Here is a 22,025-nt window from a genome sequence, read left to right as displayed (position 1 = left end):
AACAACCTGCAGCGAAGAACTGTGTGTTCAGAGGATCGTATTTCCCTGCAAACACAATATTGCCTTTGGCTGAGATGTGTACAATTTAAATGCGTTGGATAAGGACAGTGTCCGGTGAAGAAAAGGACCATTCCAGGGCCGGTCGCCTTATATCCCATCTCTGTAATGTCAAAGAAGAATGCATATCACCGAAGGCCCTTAGCCCTGTTGTCCCAGTCCCTCCGCCAGGTAATCCACCATGTACTCACTCGGCGTTTATGATGTATGGTCTTTGCTTCTATAGCCAATTTGCAATTTTTTCCATCTTCACCAGTAGGTGGCAGCCTCGTATTTAACACTGATATCTACGGGGCAGATTCCAAGCACCACTTGAAGTGTTTCCACCGTCGTGGCGCTGAAGGACGCTGACAAGGATTCCGCTCTCCTGACTGAAGTGATGTTCACTGAGAGGCTTAATTGGTGACCCCCTATGTTTACCGCGAAGTAAACAACGGACTCAAAAAGTGAGAATTTGTATATTCTCACAGAGGCTAGAGGCGGTTGTATTCTACCGAATTTATTCCGCCAGGTTTGTGAAAGATTTTTTTCGGCTGTATCAGCTCTTTCTCACGTAGGAAAGCCTGTCGCCCATCTATGATTACACCTGGATTTTTAGTTACGATTTGCCAGTAGAACAATAAGTCGTTACTCTCAAAAAGAACAGTCACCTTTGATACGTCCGTAGCATGCCTACTCCTTAGCCCAGACTGACCAGACACATACTGCGTTTGCACATTACTAGCAAGTATCAAAGAGGAAATAAGAATGCTGGATCAGTGACTTGAGAAGTTTGTTATCAAAAATGCCAAGGACACAGCCAGTAGACGTGTTACTGATAAATGTTGCAAAACACCGACACACTCAACATGGGTACTAGTCGCTAAATGCCGCGGCATGAATATCTCTGCGGAAGCCTGTTAACGACCTTATGGACCCTCTCGTTTTCTTTCACACATATCTGCTGCAGTAAACTGTAGCACCTCCACCATAACGAAATGGGTGTCTGGCTGCCGAGGGGGGGGGGGGGGGGGGGGGGCGTGTAACTAAGCGAACAGGCAGTATGTGTATAACGGAAATGCTTTGGTAGTTTCCAAGGGACAAGGAATAATCGAGCCGCCGACTTATCGAAATAATGCAAGAGCAACATTGACAGTGAAGATTGAGTTGTAAGAGAAAGTCCAGACTAGGCCTTATACAGCAGTGGTTGTATAACGGCTACTGCAGATGATGATACCATGTCTAACATCCGCACAGCACCACTAGTCGCGTATAAAGGTATTTTGAACTTTCCCGACAGACTGGGTCACTTGTTGGCTGAAAATGCGATGAGAGAAGTTCCCGACTTGAGCCCTTGCATTGACGTGTGTCTAACAGAATGTGCTCTTCCTCTTCTTGACCATTTCTATCAGGTGCTTGAATTCCGTGTAATTTTTGTAGGATTGGTTTCTAGATATTGATGGCTTGAGAGAAATACTGATTACTGCAAGTAATGACATCCGCTTTCGATTTATTTACGATGAAGAAGTACCACTCTCTTGAGTGTGACTTCCCTCATTCGTTTAGATCTTCGCTAAATCGGAACATTCCGACCACCTCATCAACACACCGCAAGTGAGTACGGTTTCTGTCTCTGACTTATATTCCGTTGAAGTCCTTATCAGATGTTTTATCTACTATCTTCTGTAATGCAAGGATTGGACATGTTAGACAACATGGACAAACCCAAAACACTTTGTTTCACGAACGACACTCTGCTTGATACAGTTCCACAATTATGTGACAGACTCAAATTCTTAAACGATGTAAATAGGAGAAAAGCAAGGAGCAAATAAACTGAGCAGCTAAAAACCCTGGCAGATGTTTAAGCATACGCCTGCTGGAAGTCTGTGACAGTTTGTTGTTGTTGTTGCGATCTTCAGTTCCGAAAACCGGTTTAATGCAGATATCCACGCTATTGTGTCTTGCGCAAGTTTCTTCATCTCCAAATAACTACTGCAACCTCCATCCATATTAACCTGTTTACTGTATTCGCCTCCTTGTCTCCCCCCTAAAATTGGCCCTCACCTTCCCTTATGCTTCTCTACATTACCAAAATATCTCAGGATATGTCCTACAACCAGATCTCTTACGTAGTCAGTTCTTTTCAGTACCTCCACAGTAGTTAATCGATCTACTCATTTTAATCTAAAACTTTCTTCCACAGCATCGCTTTTGATGAGCTTCTGTACTATTCTTGTCTGAACCGCTTATTGTCCACATTTCATTTCCGTCCTAGATAACACTCAAGACAAATACGTTCAGAAAAGACTTCCAAAGATTTACACTTATTTTAGATATTAATGAATTCCTCTTTTTCGTAAATGTTTTCCGTGCTATAGTCAGTCTCTTTCTATTGCGACCATCATGGGGTATTTTAGTGTCCAAGTAGCAAAACTCAGGTACCAATTTTAGCATCTCCTTTCCTAACGAAATTCCTACGGCATCAACTGAATTAAATCGATTACATTCCAGCAGCTTTGTTTTACGTCTTTTTGATGTTAATCTTATGACCTCTTTTCAAAGTGCTATTTATCCCTTTGAACTGCTCTTCGAAAATCTCGGTTGCCTCTGACATTAATATACGAGGCGTCGTAGGAAAACCTCAAAATTTTTCTTTCTTCTCCTCGGACTCTCATCCCCTTTCCAAATTTCTGCTTGGTTTCCTTTAGTGCTTGCTCAGTGTATGCACTGAATAACGTCAGGGACAGGTTATAACACTGTCTCAATCCCTGCTACCCTTTCACGTCCTTCGATTCCTGTACCTCTGATCGGGTTTCTGTAAAAGTTGTAAGTAACCTTTCTCTCTTTTTTTTATCCCGGCCACCTACAAAATTTTAAAGACTGTATTCCAATCAGTAGCGTCAATATATCTAAATCAACTAATACTATAAACATAGGTTTACCTTTCTTTACCCTGTTTTCTAAAACAAGTAGTTGTCAGTGTTCCTTCATTTCTCTGGAACTCAAACTGATCTATCCCAAGGACGGCTTCTATCATTTTTCCCATTGTTTTGTAAATAATTCGTGTCAGATTTTCCAATCATGATTAAGTTAAATTGATAGATCGCTAATGCCTCCTTTAAAACTGAAATTATTACACTACTGGCCATTAAAATTGCTACACCAAGAAGAAAGGCAGATGATACACGGGTATTCATTGGACAAATATATTATACTAGAACTGACATGTGATTACATTTTCATGCAATTTGGGTGCATAGATCCTGAGAAATCAGTACCCAGAACAACCACCTCTGGCCGTAATAACGGCCTTGATACACCTGGTCATTGAGTTAAACAGAGCTTGGATGGTGTGTACAGGTACAGCTACCCAAGTAGCTTCAACACGATACCACAGGTCATCAAGAGTACTGACTGGCGTATTGTGACGAGCCAGTTGCTCGGCCACCATTCACCAGACGTTTTCAGTTGGTGAGATATCTGGAAAATATGCTGGCCAGGGCAGCAGTCGAACATTTTCTGTATCCAGAAAGGCCCGTACAGAACTGCAACATGCGGTGGTGCATTATCCTGCTGAAATGTAGGGTTTCGCAGGGATCGAATGAAGGGTAGAGCCACGGTTCGTAACACATCTGAAATGTAACGTCCACTGTTCAAAGTGCCGTCATTGCGAACAAGAGGTGACCGAGACGTGTAACCAATGGCAGCCCATACCATCACGCCGGGTGATACGCCAGTATGGCGATGACGAATACACGCTTCTAATGTGCGTCCACCGCGATGTCGCCAAACACGGATGCGACCATCATGATACTGTAAACAGAACCTTGATTCATCCGAAAAAATGACGTTTTGCCACTCGTGCACCCAGGTTCGTCGTTGAGTACACCATTGCAGGCGCTCCTGTCTGTGATGCAGCGTCAAGGGTAACCGCAGCCATGGTCTCCGAGCTGACAGACCATGCTGCTGCAAACGCCGTCGAACTGTTCGTGCAGATGGTTGTTGTCTTGCAAACGTCCCCATCTGTTGACTCAGGGATCGAGACGTGGCTGCACGATCTGTTACAGCCATGCGGATAAGAGGCCGTTGGGATCCAGCACGGCGTTCCCTATTACCCTCCTGAACCCACCGATTCCATATTCTGCTAACAGTCATTGGATCTCGACCAACGCGAGCAGCAATGTCGCGATACGATAAACCGCAATCGCGATAGGCTACAATCCGACCTTTATCGATGTCGGAAACGTGATGGTGCGCATTTCTCCTCCTTACACGATGCACCACAACAACGTTTCACCGGGCAACGCCGGCCAACTGCTGTTTGTGTATGAGAAATCGGTTGGACTTCCCTCATGTCAGCACGTTGTTGGTGTCACCACCGGCGCCAACCTTGTGTGAATGCTCTGAAAAGCTAATCATTTGCATATCGCAGCATCTTCTTCCTGTCGGTTAAATTTCGCGTCTGTAGCACATCTTCGTGGTGTAGCAATTTTAATGGCCAGTAGTGTACATTCTTCTTGAAGTCTGAGGTATTTCGTCTGTGACAAATTGGTATAAAATAGAAACAGTGCCGTTTGATTCACGACATTCGGAGGTGAACAATGAGAGAGATGATGATGATGATGATGATGATGGTGGTGGTGTCGTTGTTGTTGTTTTTGGTAGTGTTGGTGTTAGTTTTGTTTTTGGTGATGGTATTAGTGGTGGCAGAGATGATGACAATAATATTCACTACGGTCAACACTACTGTTTAAACTTACAGACCTGCTTTGGTATTTTTGAGCGCTATCGAAACAAACTGTGACAAAAACAGTTGTTAACATGATTATTTAGTCTATCGTATGGAAAATCTGTTTTCCTTTAGTAACGTTTTCTTCGCATACATCCATAAATCTTGTCACTCAAAATGAAAGTGCATGTTCTTACTAGGAACAAAGAAGTTCAATGTGGCGCGTTACTGTTAAGTAACGTGTTTTGGGCCCAGATTCTGCACAGCTTCAGAGAAGTGTCTGTTTACTTAGTTTTAATAGTGAATTTATCTCTAGAGCGGTGAAACAGGTCTCTCTTGTGAGTAGATTTGAACTGACCGTGTACTGTCCCAGCTCCACCACAACATTTTTTTAATTTTAAATTCTTACTGATTAATTATGTAACGGTTTGCAAGTTCGCCTCGTTCGAGGAAGAATAAGGTAAGAAAAGAAAAATTATTTTTCTCTATAGTCTCCACAAGAAACCGACATAATATAGTTGTTGATTTTGTTTGTCACTCAGACAAACAACGATGGTGTTCAATTTGGCGCTCAGCGAAGCTCTGTGGATCACTGGTGTTCACGCTATGAGGTACATTTGAAATTTAAAGTTTGGATGGAACCTGCCCTCCTATCTTTCTTGGTCTCTCTAACCTGCCACAACCCGTGGTCTAGGTGTCATATCTCAACGAACGACACTGCGTCCCGATACGCAACCCACGCTATAAACAATATTTTTCCAATTTCTTACGGAGCACTTTCGATGACCCACCTAGTAGCTAGAATGTCCAAGCCCTGAGAAGCTGAAAACTGTATAAACCGAACCGAACTGAATAGATCTGCTACCCAGAACCCACGCCTACGCCATGAGAAGACACGTTTGGACGAGCTGGCATGCTGTAGGCGGATACACTTCAGGAGCTCCTGTAAGAACTGGACTTTAACTACAAGTCGCACGACGACTTCAATTTTAAAAAAATCACTTTTCCTTATTTATTCCTCATGATTTGTTTTTAAAGGAAAAAGAAATTTGATTTTGGCTTTGAGAAACTTTTTTTTCTTTTTTTGTTCCAAAAGATTGCTTCTTCGCCAACAAGACGAAGGAGACTCATTTTTGTTTACTGGAAGGAGAAACAAGTATAATTGGAGTCTTTGTTATCTTTAAAAAAAAGGGGGGGGGGGGGGTAGCGTCTGTAAAAAAAACAGGGGTAGCGTCTTTGATTCATAATCAAAACGACTTCGGTCCCGGGTTCGATCCCCGATACTGCCTAAATTTTGATAAATAATCAGCATTAGTGGCCGAAGACTTCCGGAATAAGAAGTCAGCCTCATTCTGCCAACGGCCTTGTCAAAGAGGGCGGAGGAGCGGATAGAGGTTCAGGGCACTCTCTTGTCCTAGGGGTGGGAAATTACCCCTAAAGGCGGAAGAATCAGCAATGATCAACGACATGAGGATGCACAAGGCAATGGAAACCACTGCATTAAAGACACGTAACGTGTATCCACAGGACATGTGGCCTGTAATTGAAGAAGTGTCATGATGATATCTCCATTGGCAAAAGATTCCGGAATAGTCCCCCATTCGGATCTCCGGGAGGGGACTGCCAAGGGGGAGGTTACCATGAGAAAAAGATTGAATAATCAACGAAAGGATAACGTTCTACGAGTCGGGGCGTGGAATGTCAGAAGCTTGAACGTGGTAGGGAAACTAGAAAATCTGGGAAGGGAAATGCATAGGCTCAATCTAGATATAGTAGGGGTCAGTGAAGTGAAGTGGAAGGAAGACAACGATTTCTGGTCAGATGAGTATCGGGAAATATCAACAGCAGCAGAAAATGGTATAACAGGTGTAGGATTCGTTATGAATAGGAAGGTAGGGCACAGGGTGTGCTACTGTGGACAGTTCAGTGACCGGGTTGTTCTAATCAGAATCGACAGCAGACCAACACCGACTACGATAGTTCAGGTATACATGCCGACGTCGCAAGCTGAAGATGAACAGATAGAGAAAGTGTATGAGGATATTGAAAGGGTAATGCAGAATGTAAAGGGGGACGAAAATCTAATAGTCATGGGCGACTGGAATGCAGTTGTAGGGGAAGGAGTAGAAGGAAAGGTTACAGGAGAATATGGGCTTGGGACGAGGAATGAAAGAGGAGAAAGACTAATTGAGTTCTGTAACAAGTTTCAGCTAGTAATAGCGAATACCATGTCCAAGAATCACAAGAGGAGGAGATAAACTTGGAAAAGGCCGGGAGATACGGGAAGATTTCAATTAGATTACATCATGGTCAGACAGAGATTCCGAAATCAGATACTGGATTGTAAGGCGTACCCAGGAGCAGATATAGACTCAGCTCACAATACAATAGTGATGAAGAGTAGGCTGAAGTTCAAGACATTAGTCAGGAAGAATCAATACGCAGAGACGTGGGATACGGAAGTACTAAGGAATGACGAAATACGTTGGAAGTTCTCTAACGCTATAGATACAGCAATAAGGAATAGCGCAGTAGGCAGTACAGTTGAAGAGGAATGGACATCTCTAAAAAGGGCCATCACAGAAGTTGGGAAGGAAAACATAGGTACAAAGAAGGTAGCTGCGAAGAAACCATGGGTAACAGAAGAAATACTTCAGTTGATTGATGAAAGGAGGAAGTACAAACATGTTCCGGGAAAATCAGGAATACAGAAATACAAGTCGCTGAGGAATGAAATAAATAGGAAGTGCAGGGAAGCTAAGACGAAATGGCTGCAGGAAAAATGTGAACACATCGAAACAGATTTGATTGTCGGAAGGACAGACTCAGCATACAGGAAAGTCAAAACAACTTTTGGTGACATTAAAAGCAACGGTGGTAACATTAAGAGTGCAACGGGAATTCCACTGTTAAATGCAGAGGAGAGAGCAGATGGGTGGAAAGAATACATTGAAAGCCTCTGTGAGGGTGAAGATTCGTCTGATGTGATAGAAGAAGAAACAGGAGTCGATTTAGAAGAGATAGGGTATCCAGTATTAGAATCGGAATTTAAAAGAGCTTTGGAGGACTTACGGTCAAATAAGGCAGAAGGGATGGATAACATTCCATCAGAATTTCTAAAATCATTGGGGGAAGTGGCAACAAAACGACTATTCACGTTGGTGTGTAGAATATATGAGTCTGCCGATATACCATCTGACTTTCGGAAAAGCATCATTCACACAATTCCGAAGACGGCAAGAACTGACAAGTGCGAGAATTATCGCACAATCAGCTTAACAGCTCATGCATCGAAGCTGCTTACAAGAATAATATACAAAAGAATGGAAAAGAAAATTGAGAATGCGCTAGGTGACGATCAGTTTGGCTTTAGGGAAAGTAAAGGGACGAGAGAGGCAATTCTGACGTTACGGCTAATAATGGAAGCAAGGCTAAAGAAAAATCAAGACATAGGATCTGTCGACCTGGAAAAAACGTTCGACAATATAAAATGGTGCAAGCTGTTCGAGATTCTGAAAAAAGTAGGGGTAAGCTATAGGGAGGGACGGGTCATATACAATATGTACAACAACCAAGAGGGAATAATAACAGTGGACGATCAAGAACGAAGTGCTAGTATTAAGTAGGGTGTAAGACAAGGCTGTAGCCTTTCGCCACTACTCTTCAATCTGTACATCTAGGAAGCAATGATGGAAATAAAAAAAGGTTCAGGAGTGGAATTAAAATACAATGTGAAAGGATATCAATGATACAATTCGCTGATGACATTGCTATCCTGAGTGAAAGTGAAGAAGAATTAAATGATCTGCTGAACGGAATGAACAGTCTAATGAGTACACAGTATGGTTGGAGAGTAAATCGGAGAAAGACGAAGGTAATGAGAAGTAGTAGAAATGAGAACAGCGAGAAACTTAACATCAGTATTGATGGTCACGAAGTCAATGAAGTTAAGGAATTCTGCTACCTAGGCAGTAAAATAACCAATGACGGACGGAGCAAGGAGAACATCAAAAGCAGACTCGCTATGGCAAAAAAGGCATTTCTGGCCAAGAGAAGTCTACTAATATCAAATACCGGCCTTAATTTGAGGAAGAAATTTCTGAGGATGTACGTCTGGAGTACAGCATTGTATGGTAGTGAAACATGCACTGTGGGAAAACCGGAACAGAAGAGAATCGAAGCATTTGAGATGTGGTGCTATAGACGAATGTTGAAAATTAGGTGGACTGATAAGGTAAGGAATGAGGAGGTTCTACAAAGAATCGGAGAGGAAAGGAATATGTGGAAAAAGTAGTTGAGAATTGAGAGACCTGGACCATTTTTCATATAATCAAAAAATCACAATAAATCAAACATTTCTCGTAATTCACCCACAAAAATCAGAAATAAATCGATTTTTTTATACTTCCAAAAAATTCCTATTTCTGGTCCAGCCAAGCCTGCACGAAAAATCGCAAAATAAAAGAAAACAAGAAAATTAATTAAAAATAACATCAAAAACCTTAAAAAGTCATCCATTTAATCAAAATGTGAAAAATTACCCTGCACGAGCCTGCATCAGCCTGCACGAGCCTGCACAAGTAAATATATAAGTAAAGGAACACCATTGAGTCACTCATTGGATCGACCCTCCTTATGACAACATGGTATGGAGGAGCAAAACATCCTCACCAAATACCCTGTTTCAGGTCTCTGTCCCTCTGTACGTCAGCTCTGCACGGAGACCATCTCTGAGTTAACAGAGCACTCCATTAATTCAGGCTGAAACACATCACCCCTCTTTAGGACAGGTTTCAAACCCACCCGAGGTGATGATGAGTCATACAAAGGCGAGGGTGAAAAGGTTTTAGCCAAATGGCTAGCTCTCTCTGCACATAACGCTTTAATGACCTCCAGTAATGGCCACTCCCTTCGGTCAGCGCACTATACAGAGTTTGGCTGACAGTAAGAAGCTCGGACATATAGTTGTTATTCGACTGACGAAGTTGTTTCTAAAATGTGGTTAATTTAAGTCAAAAATTAAGAAGTAATAGACTTTTTATGGTATTTATAACACATCAGTTTCCTAGTATGAATTAAAATGAGCACCTTCTGAGTAAGAGAAAGGTTTTAATTTTACTTATTAAAGAAATAATCAAATTAAAAGTATGAGTTGTGCCCCTATATTTTCCCTATATGTATGTATGTGCTACCATCTCTTGTGTAAGTCAGGAAACACTTGATCTTAGAGCCTGAGCATTTCTATCTGTAAAGATATTCTACTCAACATGATCCACAAACACTTCTACCTGTCAAGATATTCCACACAACTCTCGACTTCAGTTGGCATGTCAGGCATGTAAAATTTAATTTGTTATAACTTTTTTATTTTTAGAGGTAAACAAATTCTGATTGCATTTTTGGACAGCACTATTGCCCCAGAAAAACCGCTACCTGCAATACACGGAAGTAAGAAGGGTTGCATAACTCGCAGGGGCAAGGGGTAAAAATTGCATCTTTAATTTCTCTGACAAATATCAACCGATTTTAAAAATTCAAAGTGCTAACATAATCTACATTAAAAGAGCTATCTAATAAAATAAGAAAAAATAAAAGAAACATTATCTTAAACTTGAGATTTCAAAGTTTGTCATTTTTATCACACTTTTCGTTCTTAAAATATTTCACAATGAAATATAAACATGCTGTGAATACATCAACGACTTTCTCTAATTTTTTATTCATTTATTTAATTAAAAATTTTCCATAAGAATTCTGTGTTGTGAGTCATATGTTAAATTTCTTTTCCCATACATAACTATATAAGCTAATGTTTTATCAGGTATCTTATCATTAAAGACAGCACATAACTTCATTGTTGTTTTCTGAGTTGCTAATACATTCTTTCTACGGGTCATATTTATAACATAAATAGGACAGTTGGTAATAAAATTATATGGATTAACATCAATATCACCCTTCAACTGTGTAACACGTTTAAAATCTCTAAATGCATCATAAGTTTTCATAAAGTTATCTGGTGGATTCAAATTCCACATTTCCTGAGGAAAAACTTCATTTCTTCCGTTCTTCAGATAAATGTTCTGCGGTTTAACATGATCAAATAGTGACGAATCTTTAAGCTGATTATTCTTTCTATCTGTTTGAAATACTACAAATATAAAGTAAGGCATATCAAATTCCATTGAATTATAATAATTTGTGATGTCTAATTCAAAATGTTTGCTACCACTTAATCCAGCAACCTCTTGAGTCTGTAAATCATAAAAAGATATTGGAATCTTTGGATTTTTAAGTCTTTCTTGTTCTAATTCAAGTTCATATTCAGGTTCATATTTTACGATTGGAACTCTAATTTCCATACTTTTCACAACTATTTTACCTTCTTTTGGAAGTGTTCCAGCTACTACACTTCCATCTGCATTTGTACTAGACCATCTAAGAAGAGCATCAGCCACAGATGAACTCCATGTAAAAGATATAGTTAAATCACCCTCCCACATCATTTCTTTATAATCCTTAAAGAATCCACCAAGCAGTTCTAATGGATATAGAACTTCATTCTTCTTCCTAATTATTTTCCCATTGTTCATTATAATACCTTCCAAAGATATTTTATCAGAAAGATATGAAGTTAACTGAAGTAAAACTATTGAGGAAATAAAAGGGTTCTCAATTCTAGAAAGGATATTATTCCCCTTCTTTATTGTTATCAAATCAAAAAGCTTTGTAACAAAATTGTGAATTAATTTTGCGTTTGTTTTACCCTCATATGCAGAAAAATATGTTCCATCTTCATGAATAACATCAAAACTCATATACAGCTGAGCTCGATTAGGATGTAACCAACCATCACCGATATTGATATTAATCTCCACATCTTTGTTGGGAACATTCAGATTAAACTTACTCTTCTCGTTTACTGGAAACGACTGAAATTGATAGCTCTCGATTCTGTTCATTTATATAGGATTAAAAATACTCTTATTTCATTTCTAAAATAACTGTCACATCAGCTCCATTAAAATCGATTATTTCTTCATTCTTATCAATTACAGTTATTACTATATCCTGAACTTTATCATGTATTGGTACAAATAATGGATGACTCGGTTCATAAATAATGGGAGCACCAAACTCAACATTCGGCTTAAATGAAGCAATAATATTCGTTTCTCTGTGAAAATGATCACCATTTTAACAAACATACCATCTGCTAAATTAAAGCTTACATTAATCAGTACAAATGGAATAATTTTGGGAACATCAGTAGCAACAGTCTTTTCATTTGCATTAATAGTCTGATTACTAAAGCCTAACAGACTTCCAATACCATCCTTTACATCCATATATAATTTAACATCACTTTCAATAACAACTCTATTTAAAACTTCATCTGGTTTAATACTTATATTAGGTTTGTTCATGTGAAAAAATCTTTCCAAATTTTTCAAACTATACTGCCCTTCTGAAATAACAATAGTCTCTCCATCACAATACAGTTTATTATTTTTAGCTGTAACATTTGGTGTGAGAAATGTTGAATAAAAGCCAACTAATGCAACTTGTTTAAACTCATCTCTTAATGGAACATTTAATCGTTTTCTCAATACTGAGGTCTTACCATTCAATAGAAATAGTCTACTCATTTAAATGATGAAAAATTTATCTAAATAAATGACTGACTGGGAACCGAAAATACGCCTAAAAGAAAAGAAAACGAAAAATAAGCATGGGGAATTATTACCTAACTCAATAAGATGTGCAATTATTGGTCCAAGTGGATGTGGAAAAACAACTCTAATGATCGATAACTATATATTAGCTCCAGGGTGGTTAAATTGGGATAAAATAAATCATTTGTATGTTTATTCTAAAAGTTTGGATCAGCCAAAATACCAAGAGTTTATAAAAAAGTGTAATAAAATTGAAGAAAAAATTGATGACAAAATTGTTACTTTCATTGATAACAATGAAGATTCAATAAGTCTAGATGAATGTGAAGATAATTCAGTTGTTTTGTTTGACGATTTCATTCTTGAAAATCAGGACATTGTTAGAGAACACTTTACTAGAGGTAGACATAAAGGAATAGATTGTATTTATTTAGCTCAGACATATTCCAAGATTCCAAAACAATTAGTGAGAGATAATCTCAACTTCTTGAATATATTTCGACAGGATGACACAAATATGAATCACATTTATCACGAGTTTGTAGGTGGAGATCTGAAATTTGATGAGTTTAAAGAAATGTGTAGTAAATGTTGGAATGATGATTTTGGTTTTATTACAATAGATTTACAAGGAAAGCGAATGATGGAAAGTACAGAGATAGAATAAAAAATTTCTTGCTATGTAAACATAAACATCAAACATGAACATCAATGTGAATATTAAACACGTATGTTTAAGATGATTAATAAACATCAAACATGAACATCAACATCAACGTGAATATTAAACACGTATGTTTAAGATGATTAATAAACATCGACAGAAATGATAATATTTTCTCCTTAATAAATGTTCGCAATATACGATCACTCTAAGGAGGTTAGTAAGCATAGTGGTTATGATCCTGAAATTGTTAAGAAAGCAAAGAGAAATAGAAAGAAAAAAGAAGAGTTGAAAGAAGCTTTTCGAACATGGAAGAAACAACCGAGAACAGAGTATGAGAAATATAAAAAAGAAGATCAGCCTGTTATTGATGCAATTCAACAAGTTAAGGAAGGAATTGAGGGCTTAGGTGATAATGTGTTGAAAGCAATTGAAGAAAACAGAGAAGTTGGAAAACAGATGGTTCCTTACCATCATCATCATCAAGAAAATTATGATGATATATTTCCGATTCCTTCAACACCAACTGAAACATCGTTTGAGAAAAGTTTATTCCCTAAAGATGATGATATTCCAAGTGTTTCTACTCCATCACCTCAAAAACAGAAACAACTTGAACAAATGCTGAAAAGTGTAGAACAAAAAGAAAAACAAAAGATGAGTACAGAGAAATTATTGCCTCCAACTACCTATATTGGTCCAACAGTATCAAAATACCTTGGAGCTCTTAATGACAGAGTATTTGGGCTACGATTTGAAAATGGAAAACATTATATAGGCGATTCACAAGTTAAATTTAATAATGACACCATTTTAATCAAAGGAAAAGTTTACAAAGCAACAGATGATTTAATGAAACTCTTAACTCAAAATAGTGTTGATGGTGATGGATATTATGAAGAAGATTTAGATACATATGAAGATATTTTACTATTAACTAATGCAATATTTCAAAATAATGATCCAGATTCCAAGAAACCCAAATCCAGTGTAAGTGATAAATATAATGAATTAATTAAACCAATATGGCAGAAACTGAGAAACAAATCAAGCCCAAAAAGATCTGGTGAAGGATTGATAAAAAAGTATACAGAGAAACCTGTTGAATATGTTTGGATGAATGATGTGAGAGATTTAATCGATCGATTAACTGTTATTCATGGAGAAGAATTAGCTGGAAATAAAAACTTTCACAATGAAAAGGTGGCAATAACTAAAATGTTGACAAACAAATTTAATGACTTTATAATTAATAATCCTAAAGGTATTCCATATTTAATCAGATTTTTGAATAATTTACCACACACATTCTGGAAATCAGAGAAATATGGTAAAGGATTAGTCAACTGGGTTTTAAACAATGCACCATTTCCTGAGATGCATATTCCAGGATATTCATATTGTGGTCCCTTTACGAACTTAGAAGAAAGATTGGCACGAGGGGATAAAGGAATCAATCCATTAGATGAGGCTTGTAAGAAACATGATATTGCATACAGAGATCATAAAGATTTAGAACATAGACATGAAGCGGATAAAATTTTACAACTTAAAGCAAAAGAGAGAATGCACAGTCCAGATGCTGATTTGAAAGAGAAAATAGCAGCAACTGCTGTAAGAGGAATAATGTATGGAAAAAGAAAATTAGGAATGGGTATTGAAATGGATGATAATGGCTGGGGACTATAACATAAATTTTTTTCCTATATAAATGAAGTCATTTTCAATTGATTATAATATTACTCCTGCAGGTAAAACTAAACCAAAATCTGTAAAGATAAAATTATCCAGAGATGAATTAAATAAATATGATTTCCTTGATAATTATTTAACTGATGTTCAGAAGAGACAAAAGTCTAATCAGATTAAAAAAGGTGGCTCTCTTATTCTGACATTAGGTATTCCAGTTATTGAAAAGATCTTTGAATACTTGAAACAAAAGAAAGAAGGTTCTGGTTTAAATGAACATGAAGGAGGTTTTCTCCCACTATTATTTGCGGCATTAGGTGCATTAGGATCATTAGCAGGAGGTGCTGCAGCAATCACAAGTGCAGTTCAGAAGAAAAAGAAAGAAGATGCTGAATTGGTAGAACAAAAGAGACATAATTTGGAGATGGAGAAGAAGAAAGGTACTGGGATTAAAAAAAAAATTTCAAAAAAATAATTGAGAACTATAAACATGCTTTAAGTAATTTTGATATAGAAAAATTAGTAAAAGAACTGAAAATTAAGAACTTTAGAGGTGTTTTCATGATTGATGAACTTCCATTAAATCCAAATAAAATTGTATGTGGTATCGTAAATTTAGATACATCAGATCATGTTGGCACACACTGGATTTGTTATTATAAAAGCAGTAACAAGAAGTATGTGTTTGATTCATTTGGAGGAAATATTCCAACAGAATTGGTTAAATATTTAGGATCAGATGAGTTGTATTATAATGTAGAAAGGATTCAAAAATTCGATGATTATATTTGTGGACATTTATGTTTATTCGTTTTAAAACTGTTTTCCGATGGTTATAAGTTTGATGAAATTTTAAATATATTAAATGGACATTTTTGGAAATAAGATAGCTGAGACAAGTGATATAATGTTACCTGATTTAGACAAGCTCAGAGATGTGGAAAAGAATTTTCTCAAGTTTCAAAAGTATTTTACAGATCTTCTTAAGAAATGAAAGAGTTATATCAATTTTCTGGGAAGAAGAATAGTTAATATAGCTGATCCAATAAGTGGTTATGATGCAGTTACAAAACAGTATCTTGAAAACAAATTATTGGATGTTGTTAGTAAAGCTGAATACTCAAGTACTCTAACACAGTTCAGTAACTACTACAGTAAAAAAGAGATTGAGAAAGCTTTTTCAGATTCCTTTACAAAAACAGATATACAACCATACATTACTCAGATTGAGAAATTAGATAATAAAATCATTGACAAACAGTTTATTGAATTCACTTTTAGAAAGAAAGGTGATATAATGAATCATGTGTTTGATTATGACATTAAAATTATGAAAATTATTGTAAGAGCTTATAGCAGTATTGGTGAATTAATAAAAATAGATTTGAATTTTAAGTTTTATCATGAAGGACATTTAAGCAAATCAGTTGACTCTAGAAACATAGATAATGTATCTATTACTACTTGTACTGATGATGTTATGTGTGTAAATATCACAGATGCAATAGTTGCTATTCGAGTAAAGTTATACATATTTGGAAAAGTAGAACACTGTATTCAAGAAGATAGCTTGGGAGGTTAGTATTTTTTCTTCTATATAAATGAATGATCACATTTGGTGTTTAAAGTGTAAGAAGTATACAGAGACACATCATCCTCAAACAGTAACAACTAAAAGTGGAAGACACAGGATTGAACGTATTTGCACAGTATGTCAAAGCAAAAAAAGTAAGTTCATTAAAAAAAATTTTGTCTAGATCAAAGTAAAGTTGGTTCTGGAAGTGTGAATATTCGTGAAGAAATTATAAATGAATTGCATAAACCAATGAGGAAAAATTTTCCCAGAAGAGAGGTTATTTCACTCGGTATTGATGATTTATGGCAAGCAGACTTAGTAGAAATGGATTCTGGAAAACTGAAAGGAATTTCAAAAATAAATAGAGGCTATAAATATTTATTAACAGTAATTTATGTTTTCTCAAAGTATGCATGGGCTATTCCAGTTAAAGATAAAACAGGTAAAAATGTAGCTGATGCTTTTCAAAGAATATTCAATGAAAGGTATCCTAAACATCTACAAACAGATAATGGTAAAGAAATCTATAATAAAGATGTTGAAAAATTCATGAAGCAGTATGATATCAATCATTATTCTACTTTTACAGAGATGAAAGCATCAGTTGTAGAACGATTTAATAGAACACTAAAAGAGAAAATGTGGAAGAGATTTGCTCTTCAAGGTAATTATAAGTGGATTGATTTAGTCTCCAAATTGGTTGATGAATACAACAACACGAAGCATAGAACATTAAAAATGAAACCAAAAGATGTTGATAAGAATTACAAACCAGAGAGTGTTGTTATAGTCCCTGAGAAAAATAAGTATAATGTTGGAGATAAAGTGAGAATTAGTAAACTGAAAGGAATATTTGAAAAGGGATATACTGCTAACTGGTCAACAGAGATATTTGAAACAACAGATGTTGTGTTATCCAATCCAGTTACATATAAATTAAAAGACAGTAGTGGTGAGGAGATAAAAGGTTCTTTCTATGAATATGAATTACAGAAGACAAATTACCCAGATGTATATCTTGTTGAAAAAATATTGAAGAAGAAAGGTGATAAGGTATATGTTAAGTGGTTAGGCTTCGATAATTCTCACAATAGCTGGGTTAATAAGAGTAATGTTATCCTGTAATTCTTTTATCTTTCTTCTTTATTTTAAGTGTAGACATTGGCTATTAGTACACTAAAGACAATAAATAATGTGGAAGTAGAGATTTTTTTATTTTCTTATTCATTCAATAATTTTAACCTATATAAATGAAAATATTAATTGTAACCTTGTTGTTAGTGAAGATAGCTACAGGAGAAGATAGTAATGAAAAAGAAAACATTATAAAGTATTTACAGGAATTTGGATATCTCGAAGCAGAGTCAACAAATATTGGTGAAATTTCAGATATCAAAAATGCCTTAATTTTATTCCAAAAGAAGTTTAATTTGAAACCTACTGGTGAAATAGATCAAGAAACTTTAGATCTGATAAACAAACCTCGATGTGGTGTAGAAGATCATGCAGTATCTTTTACCTCACATATTGCTAAATGGAATAAGAAAACTGTTAAATGGTATTATGCAGATTCATCGAAAAGAATGAAAGAACTGAGTGAAATTGCTTTTAATACTTGGAAAGAGCATACAGATCTAATTTTTGAAGAAGATAGTTCAAATTGTGACATCATCATTTCAAATAAGAGACGTTTGCACAGAAAAGAATCAAGTGGACAACACTATTGTCCAAAGCCATTTGATGGTAAATCGGGTGTACTAGCTCATGCAAACTATCCAAATTCTAATAATGATGTTGTAGAAATCCATATGGATCAAGATGAAGATTGGTACTTTGAGATTGATACAAATACTCCAAGAGAAGATAAACTTTTATGCAGTTTTAGTTCATGAAATTGGTCATACATTAGGAATTCCTCATTCAGCAGAAAATACCTCAATCATGTATCCATTATATAACAGTTCCAATATTGAATTAAGTAAAGATGATATTCTTGTAGTACAAAGCTTATATGGGAAACCAGTTGTAGGAGATGATAATGATGAGGAAGATGAGGAGACTGATGATGAAGAAAAAGATTTAGATCCTCCAGAATTATGTAAGCTGAATAATAAAATTAAAAACTTTCTGATTGTCGATCAGGTCCTATATATTTACTATGAGAAATGGGTTTGGATAATGGATTTGGATAATTTAGATGTTCGCACTAAACCACAACTTATAAGTGATTGGTTAACATTTCTTCCAAAAGGATTTAACAATATAACTGCTGCATATCAAAGACCATCTGGAGATGTTATTTTATTCATTGACAACAAACTGTGTATAATGGAAATACTCTCTTTTAGGTTAAAATTTGGTTATCCAACATCTTTAACATCTCTTTCATTACGAAAAAATGTAATTCTACATTCAGCTGTGAACACATATTCTGGTAAAAGCTTTATATTTTTTGATGATGTTTATTATGTAGAAATTGATGAATGTAAGGGAATAAGTAAAAAATATGGACGTATTACAAAAGAATTTTCAGAAATACCTCCAGGTATAGAATCTAGTTTCAGATATACAAATGGATTATTATACTTTATTAAAGATAAAACATTCTATGAGTATAGTGAATTTACAAATTCTGTTGTTAGAGCAGGTAAATTTGATCTTTCATTATTTGGAATAGATTGTTCAAAATCTACTTCCAAGATGTTGGATATCATAAGCAATTTGAAAGAATCACTTAATCAATTAGAGAATTTCAACTAATGTCATTTATGTTGTTGATTTACTATAATGACCATATGGTAATGTATCTATTTTATTTTCTAAAACAATTCTCTTATTATCATGTGGGCTTAGAGCCTTTTTATTCACTTCCACAGTATATATTTCATGTTTCTCACTTCTAATTAAATTCATTGATCTATACTGCTCCTTATTATTGAAGAGGCAATCTTTATAATCGTCTAACGTTACTTTATTTTTTACTATACATTTTTTCACACCTTTTGACTTTTTATTCTCTTTCTCATCCACTTTGTAGGCATACATTTTAGCTCTTAACCCTACAAATTCTGTCATAATTTTTCCACTACATTCATCTTTCATCTTACCCAAAACTTTCTTATTCACTTGTGGTATGCTATACTGGTTATCTTTTGGATAGTCACTTGTATCAAATAGTTCAACCATATCTTTCATATCTTTGTAGAAATCTTCAGTTTTTATGTTATATATGAATGAGTCAGTATCCTGATAACACAGTTCAATATTATCCCCATACTTCGGTTTCATAATATTGTAATGGAAATCATACATCAGTTCTTTTGATAAGTCTAAAATACTCATACCCACATATATTGGCTTATTGAACTGTATTTTTATCTTCTGCATGTGTATTGCAACCAATTTTTCATTGAATATTGTTCTAGACTTGAAATTCGGTTTAGCTATTAATATATCACATACTTCAGCATCAGATACTAACTTTATATCCACTCTGTTCCTTATATTCTCCATCGTTTTCCCAAACACTGAGTTATTCATCAGTTTATAGAAATCTTTTTCAAAATCATTTGTTGCCTTAGTTCTCATTTGAGTATTCAAATCTATGTATTTCTTTAACCAATCTGACTGTTTAAATTTGAGAATTCTATGAATCTTTGTCATTTTTATTCCCAGTTTTAAATACTGTTTTAAATTTCTGTAATGTATCACATATTTCATTTTGTTTTGTAATGTTATTAGTTTTGACTCTTTTGTTCCTGGAATAATTTTATTTTCTGGAGCAAGTGGAAGATCTTTATGTTCATCATGCAATTCTTCTGTATATTCTAAATCCACTTCAAGAATATATCCACATCCAGAATTATCTTCCATTTTCATAATGTTTTTTCTCCAATGGTTTACATAAAAATGAGGATAATTCAACCATTCAAATTCACCATAAGGTAAATATTGTGACATTGCCCATCCATATAGATTATTAGCATCAAGATACATTAAATAATTTGAGTCCTTTTCTTTATCAAAATCTTTTATGTATTTGTTATTTGCTTTTACATATCTCTTACAGCATTGTGATATTCCACCTCTAATTCCTTTCTCAATCATCAATATCATATCATAATCATGTAATAAATCAAGTGGTTGTTTAGTCATTTTCAGCATTGCATCCCAACTTAATCCTGGTGCTGTGTAGTACCATGCTGGATCCAAACTATATGCTTTCATGCATGTTTCTCTAAAGTTTTCAAATACATCAGCTAGTAATAGAACATCAGTTTTTAGATATAAGTCGTGGTATTCTCCAAGATTTTTGATATTAAACTTTTCCCATACTAATTTCGCATGTTCATAATCTTCATCACTTATGTCACAATCACTCAGTTTACTATAGAATTCAGTTTTTGATGGTAGTTGTGTTTCTTCATATCTTTTCCAGCTGTCCATGTAATCGTATGGATAAACACCTTTTCTGATAACCAGATCCACTTTACCTTCTGGAAAGAACTTTTTGGTATTTTCCATTTGATCTTTCTTCAAATTAGATGAGAGTTTATCTAAAGAAGAAGCCATGAATCTGAATGAATCTAAGAACTTCATCTTTATATTTTCAGTACATTTGCCAAAGCTTATGAATTTTTCTTCATTATTTGGAATCAGATCTATAGGTTTCTCATCATATCCAAGTTCTTTTACAAATAAATGTGAATCATATCCTGAGAGATTGTGGAGATAAATGGGGACAAATCTTGGTAACTGATATCGTAGGTTACAGTAACTATGCGCAGCACCTCTGAATAAACCAGTTAAATGATCATGATCATGAACTTTTTTAATATCACCTTCTGCATTATCATTGAAAGTTTCTAATTGCTTATTATTATATTCTAATGAGTTTTTATATCTTTGTACCTTCTCATTACTTTCATCTATATTTCTTTTCCTTAATGACTCCAATTGACCATTAATATGTTTTATTTTATTTTCTATAGAATGTTTTAATCTCATCAATAAAGGAGGTAATTCACATAATTTACCTTCACAGATATGACATATCTTTGCTTTAGAATATGCTTTTCTTTCATCTGTTGTTAGTGGTTTCATTGGTTCTTTTTCAGAATAAATATCAGCTATCACCTCCACTTCTTTCTTAATCATCTCAATGAATTTGCTTTTTGCATCTGGCCCTCTATATGCAACCGGATCTTTATAATGTCCATTAGCATACTTTATATAATAGCAGAATCCACATGGTTCATGTTTCTGATACTTCATTATATATGATTCATCTGGATTTGGTTGACATGTGTCAATTTTATTTAACAAGCTCTCAAAGTCTGCATATATGACAAAAGGAACTTTCATTTTATTCTTGTAATTTTCAAATGTGATTGTGTCTCCTTTAGATGGTAGTTCTACTTTAACCGGTTTATTTACTAAGCAATCTGGAACATGTTTTTTCAATTTTTCTTCAGAATTGAAGTGGAGTAAACACATATCACAAATAAATTTACGACCATTGTGTTTTGTAATCTGCATTGATGCTAATTTTGATAAGTCTTTAATCCAACAATAATGTCCATTGTCTTTTTCTTTAAAATATAGTAAGTTAATATGTTTATCTCTTTTATTTCCTGTCAGTTTTAGTGGATA

General features: G+C 35.4%; 1 protein-coding gene across 1 annotated transcript; it reads left to right on the top strand.

Moving 5' to 3' along the window:
- Positions 1-18,191: 18,191 nt before the first annotated feature.
- LOC126230596 (collagenase 3-like) lies at positions 18,192-19,133 on the top strand. The gene has a single exon (XM_049942406.1). The coding sequence runs from the start codon at positions 18,192-18,194 to the stop codon at positions 19,131-19,133; it is 942 nt and encodes a 313-aa protein (XP_049798363.1).
- The last annotated feature ends 2,892 nt before the right edge of the window (positions 19,134-22,025 follow it).

The sequence above is a fragment of the Schistocerca nitens genome, chromosome 1 (genome assembly GCF_023898315.1).
Source record: "Schistocerca nitens isolate TAMUIC-IGC-003100 chromosome 1, iqSchNite1.1, whole genome shotgun sequence".
In the NCBI taxonomy this organism is placed as follows: Eukaryota; Metazoa; Arthropoda; class Insecta; order Orthoptera; family Acrididae; genus Schistocerca; species Schistocerca nitens.
The sequence above is the reverse complement of the archived record's forward strand: the minus strand, read 5'-3'. Positions and strand labels throughout refer to the sequence as shown.